Source organism: Hippocampus bargibanti, linkage group LG04 (genome assembly GCF_051943395.1).
Source record: "Hippocampus bargibanti isolate YZ-2025 linkage group LG04, ASM5194339v1, whole genome shotgun sequence".
Taxonomy (NCBI): Eukaryota; Metazoa; Chordata; class Actinopteri; order Syngnathiformes; family Syngnathidae; genus Hippocampus; species Hippocampus bargibanti.
This window is the reverse complement of record NC_142737.1, coordinates 26777802-26787447: the sequence shown is the minus strand read 5'-3', so window position 1 is coordinate 26787447 and position 9646 is coordinate 26777802. Positions and strand designations below refer to the sequence as shown.

General features: G+C 44.5%; 1 protein-coding gene across 1 annotated transcript in view; it reads right to left on the bottom strand.

Annotated features, from left to right (window-relative positions):
• Positions 1 to 4750, bottom strand: part of vps37ba (VPS37B subunit of ESCRT-I a) — a 32200-nt gene extending 27450 nt beyond the window's left edge. Inside the window, exon 1 of the mRNA XM_088994948.1 lies at positions 4583 to 4750. Coding sequence (XP_088851074.1) covers positions 4583 to 4687 — 105 coding nt within the window. The 5' untranslated portion in view covers positions 4688 to 4750. The remainder of the gene's footprint in view (positions 1 to 4582) is intronic.
• Positions 4751 to 9646: the final 4896 nt, after the last annotated feature.

Genomic DNA, 9646 nt, shown 5'->3' with positions numbered 1-9646 from the left:
GTGGCAGTACAAAAAGTGAAAACATATCGCTGTCCTGGGTGCTCAATACAATATGCAGACAACAAGTATGGGATAATAATATTAAAATAATTGAATGTGTGTCTTATAGGATAGTTCACAATGTGAATACATTTCCCTCCACAATAAACAAAAGTTCATAAAATAGTGACAGATTAATTCTGGGACAGTCGAATTCATTTGATTATTTACCAGGATGTTTTTGATAGCAAAGCATGTTTGTCCTATTTGACTGTTGACACTTTGAGGGCACGGCTCAGGGGCGGTTATTGTGTTGTGTATTAATGGGTAGCATTTTTGCTCGAGTCCGATTTGGCGTGTCTCTACAGATGGGGTAGCTTAGATGTAAGGAATATCAAAGATGTGGACAGGAAAGAGGTGAGTTTAGAAGTAAAGCTAAGTGAGAGATGATTAAATGGCACTGGAGAATTGAGTGTTACCCGCCAATGGGCGATATTTAGGCTGCTTTAAATTAATTTTAGATTATCCCAACCATGCAATGCAATTCGTTCAGATTTATATAGTGCTGTCACAACAGCTGCAGATGTAACAAAGCACTTTACAAAACAGTTAACAAAAAGTTAATGAACATAAGACATACAAGGAATAATTAAATGGTGTTCTTATTGATGTAAAGGCGACCAACTGTTTCACACGTCCACCTCACAGTACAGAGCCATGCGCTTTGAGCCTCTCCTCTTTCATCTAGAACTGCTTCATGTCATTACAAAGAGGGTATAGCAAGTCCTGAAGAATGAATGACTCTCTGTGTCTTTGTTTTGTCATATTGTCTTTGTGCTGTCATATTATTTGTTATTTAGTTTGTTTTTTCTTTTGAATTCAAGATGGCACCGCGAGAGTCGCTGCCTTTCCAGCAGCTCATGTATTTTGTTTTTCTACTTTCATTCCTTTCATCACTTTGCTGCTGTGTAATGTAAATTTCTCCACTGTGAGACTAATAAAGGCAAATCCAAAATCCAATCCAATACCATGCACGCACTCTGCACAAAATCCTTCTAACTGCGCTGCCGTCAATTGGGAATTTTTTCATTGTGGAATTAATAAAGGTGAATTTATCTTGTTCATGATTCTTGGTGACCTCTCCTCTCAAAGGACATTCAACTCTGTCCTCTTTCATATATAATGGCTTGAAATAAAAATGTGCAGCAAGAGGGAGTGAGATTATATGACGAATGCCAATGTGAATGCCAATGAAATGAACACCACATTGTGTGAACTGCTGCCCATTCCCCATCCATTGCAGCCTGCTCACCCAGGCAGAGGGATTAATTCCCACATTGTGGCACCTCTTTAAGGTTTGTCATTTTTACCCGGATGTTTTTTTTTGTTTTGGTTCCTTGACCTCCTGGAGGGTTGTTGATCAGGGGATTATTATCAGGCATATTTGTCAAATGTGGGCCAGTGAAGCACTTCGACTTGTGATCAAGGGCTATCTAAATCCATATGACTTGACTAGTCCTTTATCATCACGCAAAGTGTTCCTCATGTGTCTTGACATGTTGAGTTTCGCATAAAAACTTCAGCATGCCTTCAAGGTTGTTGTTACGACACAGCAGGCATTGAGATCACAGGTAAAGTATTGTGTTCAAAAAGCACTTTTGGTCATGCTTGAGTTTCAGTTAATAGCCTGTGGCAACCATTTTCTTTGTTTCCCTTTAGTGTCTTAGGGGGGAAAAACCACTCTGACACAACCTATGCTGGGGTGATTATTTTCTCAGGACTAAAGTCAACAACTGTATTGTTGAAATAAGACACTCCCACTCTGTGTCTTATGGGAAGATGAAACCATGGAGAATAACAGACAGGGTGAGAATCAGAAACATTTACTCGCAACCCACTTTGAAAAGGAGGGGGGGACTTTGGTAAACGGTGAAGTCACCATTTGTTGACATAATATTAAATCAACATGGTGTACACCATCCTAAGATATAATTGCTTAGTTTAAATAAAATGTCTAATGTTTAATAATAATAATTATAATACATTTCATTTATAAGCGCCTTTCAAAACTCTCGAGGACATTTTTCCTGCGGGTGAGCAGCGGCAGCCACACGCGCCAGCGTTCACTCAACCCGGAAGTAACAAAGTAAAAAAAATAAAAAAAACGAAATAAATAATGTGACAACACAAAGACACAGTCATTCATTCTTCGGCACTTTCGGTACCCTTTGTGACATGAAGCAGTTCTAGATGAAAGAGGAGAGGATCAAAGTATCCTTTTCACCAGTGGATCAGGAACGTCATGGTGGAATGTGCATGTCTACTACAAGCTAAATTTTGAAAGCAAACGCAGCTGTAAAATGACTTTCGTCTCGGCATCGCGGTGAATGTTTGCAGTTACAGTGAGACCTCAACTTATGAACACCTTATCTTACGAACCTTTCGTCTTACGAACGTCAAATTTATGAAAATTAAACCTTATAATAAGCACTATTTTCATAATACACACCCACCACGGCTGGTGGAGTAATCTTCGGCGGAAGAACACCAAAGCACACGACCTTCGGATCTGGCGGAGTGATTTTCGGCGGTAGCACATGACCGAACAGCGCTCCAGCCGGCGCTACTTTCTACACCCCCTCTCATTGAATGCACACGTCGATGGCCTACTTGGAGCTTTTTGCTGATAATTTTTCTATGATGGGACCGAAAAAAACCCACCAAAGGCTCGTGTTCAGCCCAAGGAGATAATTGAAAAACACGAACGAGGTGTGCGTTTGTGTGATTTAGTGGCCGAGCACAGCTATGCTAAGTCAACCATTGCTACCATTCTCCGGGACAGAAAAGCCATCAAAGGTGCGTCTGTTGCAAAAGGTGTTTCCGTGCTCTCAAAGCGACGGTCTCGGGCAATCAAAGAAGTTGAAAAACTTCTGTTAATTTGGATTAACGAAAAGCAGCTATCCGGCGACAGCGTGAGTAAAGCTATTTTCTGCAAGAAAGCACGGCTAATTCACGCCGATATCGCCATGCGCCAACCTGGAAGTTCGGCGCTTATTGAGGATTTTAAAGCCAGTAACGGATGATTCGAGAACATCTGAGGGCGACGAGTAGGAGATGGCTGCAGCATCAAGTGAGCTCATAAAGGCAAAGTGGAATGATGTGCAGGCTTTTACCGAACAGTTCCATCCAGAAAAGACTGGCTATGACAATCATCAACATGATGAACGATAATGTGATGCCTCAGCTTCGTAAGACCTTACAAGTCAGAAAGCAACAGGTGTCAATTAAGAGGTTTTTAAATCAGCAAAAATGATGAGGAGTCTCCACAGAAAAAAAGAAGAGAAGCCACACCAGAGGTTAAGTTACGAACAGTCCTTATGGAAGGTGACTCTCCTTCCATAAGCAATCAACGACCATCAAAAAGGTAAATAAAACTTTATTTTACAGCACAGTTTATTTCTTTAATTACAGTCCTCATGTAACGTGCCTCTCTTTCCAAAAAGCAATTCCCTTTGACCTTCGACCTCCAACGCCATTCCATCAAGCCATCAATGACCATCACAAATGTAAATAAAGTGACTTTATGATACAATGCAGTGTATTTCTTTCATTACAATACAATAGCACATTTATTATACATAGAATAAGGTATGTTGTGTGTTTTAAGGCTTATTTAGTTGAAAAGTATATTTTATGGAAACCCGGGGACGGATTATTCCCATTTGAATGGTTTCCTATGGGATTTTTTTTTAGATACACACTTTTCGCCTTACACACTCTATCTGGGAACCAATTAAATTCGTAAATTGAGGTCTCACTGTATTGTACTTTCCTCGCTGGATGAATGCGGTGTGTCCTCGATTGGCCACAGAATGGGTACCGTGACATAATGTCAAATGATTAAGATAGGAAAATAACCTTGAGAAACTGAGGCATAAAATTACAATGAATCGTAAAACGATACCCAAGGGCCAATTTTAGATCATTCAAGCACCGTAACACAAAATCCCGAGTTCAATTCAAATAGTTACTGAGAGAGCATTTCGCTCGCTACGGTTTACTAGAAATGCTGTTCTCTGAAAATATGAAAATCCGGTTAATTCTTGTTACATTAGATAACCGTTTAAATCAACTCACAAGTTAGCAAATAATTAGCAGGTTTTCCCAGTGCGGTCTGGCAGGACCACACATATCCGAAAGTGTCGTCGCTAGGAAACTTCTTGTGCATGTTTTCCCGTGACTCACCATGACGGTGCTTCTTCTGACAGGGGTCTCGCTCATATTTCAAAAGATTCGTTGACATATGTGAAGTCTGTATTCGACCGAGGAAAACAAAACGCCTGGAGCGATGTCGTCAATTGAATACACTAATAATAACACTTTAAAGAATCCTTGCCAATGTTTACTTGAAAATGTTCCCAACGTATTCGTTATTCAATGTTAAAAAAACGTATTTCAATACAATAATGTTTCTGCATTACAAAAACAAACATTCGCGCAATGTCTAGGGTCGTTTTGTCGGAAAACAAAACAAAGGATTCAGGAAACGGTATTCGACCTGAGTAGTAGCTAGCAACTGACTACATTATCAAGAACAACATACCTCGTCCATCTCTTGAATCATTTTAGTAAGTTTTTCGTCGTCCTCGAGAATTTCATTGAGCTGCGTCAACGTGTATTCGCTGAACTTGTTGGAAAAGCTAGACATTTTCACTGTCGTCGTGTATTTCTTTTCAGCTAAAGTGCCTCTTCTCGCCCCCGTTTGTGACAGCTGACTGAGCTTCTCAGGAAGTGCATTGCGTTTAGGCCAAATGGTGCTTTCAAGGCTCGTCGGAAATACATATAAAACTTTCGGTCATGTCTTTGAACACGAATTTGAGAGCAAAATGCCACACACAATAAAGAGTAAATAAGCTATATCAAAACAATTTCAGAAATAAAACAAATAGGAAATAGTAATTTTAAAATACAGAGGAAGTGCAACTTTGTTGAATGCTTTCAGACCAAGGAAGTAGATTATTTTTAAGTAAAATATATGAGAAATAAGTGTGATATTAAAGACAACAAGTATGCTATCTATGTTATTCATTAGTTTGTTCTTAAGGCCATATCTGTAAACATGTAATGCAAACACATCCAGAAAATCTTCAGACCTCCAATTCTGCATAAATGCAGCATTTGGCCTTAATCCATCAGTCATAAAGTAATAAAGGGGACCGTTATTGCACACTACCAGGCGGATTAAATATTCAAATTGATTTTGTATTGAATACGTTTTAATTCCAAATAAAAGCAGATGTGTTGCTCAGTGTGGGGGTATTTAAATGCCTGTATACCTTTCCGGCAAAAGGAGGCAAAGAGGTTTATGGATGTTGTCAGAGGACACGAATGTTGCTGGTGTGAGAGAAGAGGATGCACGAAACCAGGTTACATGGAGGACACTGATTCGCTGTGGTGCCCCCTGAAGGGAAAAGCCGAAAGGAAAAGAAGATGCCTTTACGAAAACATAGGGACACGCTCCTGATGAGAAATATAGATGGCCCTGAAGGGTGTGATTACGTGATAAACCTAGAATCAGTCAGCACTAACAGTTGATATCAATCAGGTCTGGTGACTGGGTGGGCGAGTAAATCAGATCAATGTAATCCAAGAATGGCTGACACGGTATCCCTGAGTAAAGACAGTGACAGAAGGGACATAGGGCCCACCTTGGCCACCGTTGTGTGTGTGTGGCCCAAATGTCATCATTGAGAAGAAATATACTGTACATTTTTAAGGAGAAAAACATTTACAAACTATACCTGGCCCTGTGTGAAAAAAAATAATTGCCACTAATTCCCAATAGGACAGCCCGGTCGTCGAGTGGTTAGCACGCCAATTTCACAGTGGAGAGGTGCTGAGTTCAAATCCTGCTCCTGCCTCCCTGTGTGGAGTTTACATTTTCTCCCTGGGCCCGCGTGGTTTTCTCCCACATTCCAAAACCATGCCTGGCAGGCTGATTACGCTATGTGAGAGCGAATTGTTGTTTGTCTCTGTATGCCCTGCGATTGACTGACAACCAATTCAGGGTTCAAAGTTTTCGATGCTTAGAGTTAGCGCCATAGAGCTCGCCTCAGCTCTTATGATCGGTACAATTTGCGGAACGTTTTTAACACGGTTAAACAATTCCAGGAAACCTGCATTTATTTGAATCATCATTGAGCCGCAAGCAATTCAGTCTTCGCATGGAAATTGCGAGCAAGAATCGCGATCTAATTTTTCCAAAGAGTCTATATTTGAGTTTCCAATTCCAAGCGTCTTCTGAATGTTTCGTACTCCGTAACCCGCTTTGTTTAATCAGATACATTGTGGCGGGCACTAGGACCATGCATCTCACCCAGCAGTTGCACAGCAGGGGCCGTGGATAAGTTAAGGATGTTTGACTGCATTTTCTGTTTGAAAGAGATCCACTTGTTAGCAGTTGGAATAAACACATGTCTACATTCAGTCGTGTGTGCTTCTTCCTCAACTGCTACAACATCTCACTTTCTTTTCCGTGGTAATAACGGTTCTTCGTCTGGATACCACGATCTACATGGTGTAAATATAAATTAATTACAGTAAAAACATTCGCAATTTGAGTAAAACTCAATCAACTGTCACTTGCATGTCACCGTTTTGTATCTTTTTTTCCTTTCGGCTTTTACCTTCAAGGGGTCGCCACAGCGAATCAGTGTCCTTCATCTTCAGAGGTTGATTCGCATGTTTGTTTTAGCCATGCTTAAACGTCGGATGCCTTCCTAAAACAACCCACTGTATTTATCCGGGCTTGGGACCGGCACAACACGACACTGGTTTATGTCCCCTTGTGGTTACAGACAAGCAATGTCACCGTTTTGGATCAATGAAATAAAATAGCGGTTCCGACCCACTTTTCGTCGTGCCGAGAGGGAGTTTCTTGGGTTGGTGCTCATGCGGGCTTCCGTACGGCTTCCAGAATTTCCGTTGTTTTGAATCGATAATGTAATATAGCAGTAGAATGTTTAAGTCAAGTCAAAGTCAAAGTCAAAGTCAGCTTTATTGTCAAATATGCTAATATGCATGACATACAGCACAGATGAAATTAATGTCCTCTCGGACCCAGCGTGCAAGACATGCAAGGCACTTGTAACGTGGCTAAAAAAGACATACAATAGACAACAGACAATACATGTAATTTCTGTATGTAAAGTGAGGTAGTGTCGTATGGAAAGTGAGGTAGTGACGTATGTAAAGTGAGGTAGTGACATATGTAAAGTGAGGAAGTGACGTACATAAAGTGACGTAATGTCGTAATTGCAAAAACAAACAACTAGAAAGGGTTGAAGTGAGGTCTTGTCTAATGAGAAATAACAAAAAATAGAGTTCAGGATGATCGTACAGCATGTAGCGTGTACTCAGAGTTCGGTGAGTGTGGCAGTGGGAAGGGGCAGGCTGGGCAGGGCTGGGAGGGAGTTGAGTCTCCGGACTGCCTGGTGGCAGAAACTGTCCTTGAGCCTGCTGGTCTTGGCTCGGAGACTCCGCAGTCTCCGACCCGATGGCAGCAGGCTGAAGAGGCTGTGGGAGGGGTGGGTGGGATCGCCAGCGATCCGGATGGCTCTGCGGGTGAGGCGGGTGTTGTAGATGTTCTGAAGGGGGGGGAGAGAGACACCGATAATCTTCTCAGCTGTCCTCACGATGCGCTGCAGAGTCTTACGGCAGGACACGGTGCAGGCGCCGTACCACACGGTGATACAGCTGGTCAGGATGCTCTCTATGGTACCGCGGTAGAAGGAGGTCGTGATGGGGGTCGGGGCTCCAACTCTTTTGAGCTTGCGGAGGAAGTACAGGCGCTGGTGGGATCTCTTGGCCATTGATGCCGTGTTGTGGCTCCAGGACAGGTCTTCGGATATGTGCACTCCCAGGAACTTGGTGCTGCTCACTCTCTCCACTGCAGCGCCGTCGATGGTTAGTGGAGCATGCTGGGGGCGCACTCTCCTGAAGTCCACAACAATCTCCTTCGTCTTCTCCACATTCAGACGGAGATTGTTGTCCTTGCACCACGTGGCCAGGCGGCTGACCTCGTCCCTGTAGGCTGTCTCCTCATCGTTGTTGATGAGGCCCACCACAGTCGTGTCATCCGCAAACTTTATGAAGAGGTTGGAGCTGGGTGATGATGGTGAGCAGTCGTGCGTGAGCAGAGTGAAGAGGAGGGGGCTCAGCACACACCCCTGGGGGGCCCCTGTGTTCAGCGTGATGGTGCTGGAAGTGTTGTCGCCAACTCTGACTGCCTGTGGTCTCCCCGTCAGGAAGTCCAGCAGCCAGTTGCACAGGGAGGTGCTGATCCCCAGTTTGCTCAGTTTATTGGTGAGCTGTTGGGGGATGATTGTGTTGAATGCTGAGCTGAAGTCGATGAACAGCATTCTGACGTAGGAGTCTCTGGTCTCCAGGTGGGTGAGCGCTGTGTGGAGAGCAGTGGAGATGGCATCATCGGTCGAGCGGTTGGGCCGATATGCAAATTGGAAGGGGTCATGGGTGGGGGGGAGGGAAGCCTTGATGTGGTTCATAACTAGCCGCTCGAAGCACTTCATGAGGATGGGAGTGAGTGCGACCGGGCGGTAGTCATTGTAGCAGGTGGGGGACGACTTCTTCGGGACCGGGATAATGGTGGTGGCTTTGAGGCACGTGGGCACAACAGCCTGGCTCAGACAGGTGTTGAAGATGTCCGTGAAGACATCTGTGAGCTCCACAGCGCAGTCTCTCAGAACACGGCCAGGAATGCCGTCGGGACCCGGGGCTTTTCGTGCGTTGGTCCCTCTGCGGGATCGCCTCACGCTGTCCTGGGACAGTGTCAGCACCTGTTCGCCGGGAGGTGGTGGGGTCTTCTGTGCTGGAGTGCTGTTGTCTGCCTCGAAGCGGGCGAAGAAGTCGTTCAGCTGGTTCAGCAGAGTGGTGGAGTTCTCGCAGGTCTGTGGAGTGGGCTTGTAGTCTGTGATGGTCTGTATCCCACGCCACAGGTTCCTGGTGTCACTGCTGTCTTTGAAGTGGTTGGCGATCCTCCTGGAGTGCTGTCTCTTGGCCATCCTGATGCCACGTGACAGGTTGGCCCTGGCTGTCCTCAGGCCCAGCTCATTGTCAGCTTTGTAGGCAGCGTTCCGAGCCCTGAGGAGCCTGTGGACTTCACCCGTCAGCCATGGCTTCTGGTTAGCCATGATGGTGACAGATCTGGTGACAGTCACGTCATCCATGCACTTCCTCATGTAGGAGGTAACAGAGTCTGTGTACTCTTGGAGGTCGGTGTTGTTGTTGTAGGTGGCCGCTTGTCTGAACATGTTCCAGTCCGTGTTGGAGAAGCAGTCTTTGAGTGCCTCTGACGACCCATCAGGCCACACCCTTATCTGCTTCTTCACTGGTTTGACGACTTTGACAAGTGGCCTATATGCGGGCATTAACATGATAGTGGAGTGGTCCGAAGCTCCTAGGTGGGGGAGGGGGTAGGCTTTGTAGGCTCCTTTGTGTGTGGTGAAAACATTGTCCAGAATGTTGCTACCTCTCGTCGGAAAGTTAATGTGTCCATGGAGATGTGGAAAAACACTTTTCGGGTTGGCGTGGTTGAAATCGCCAGCCAGGATAAGGAAAGCATCTGGGTGGGCTGTCTGTTGCTCGCTGA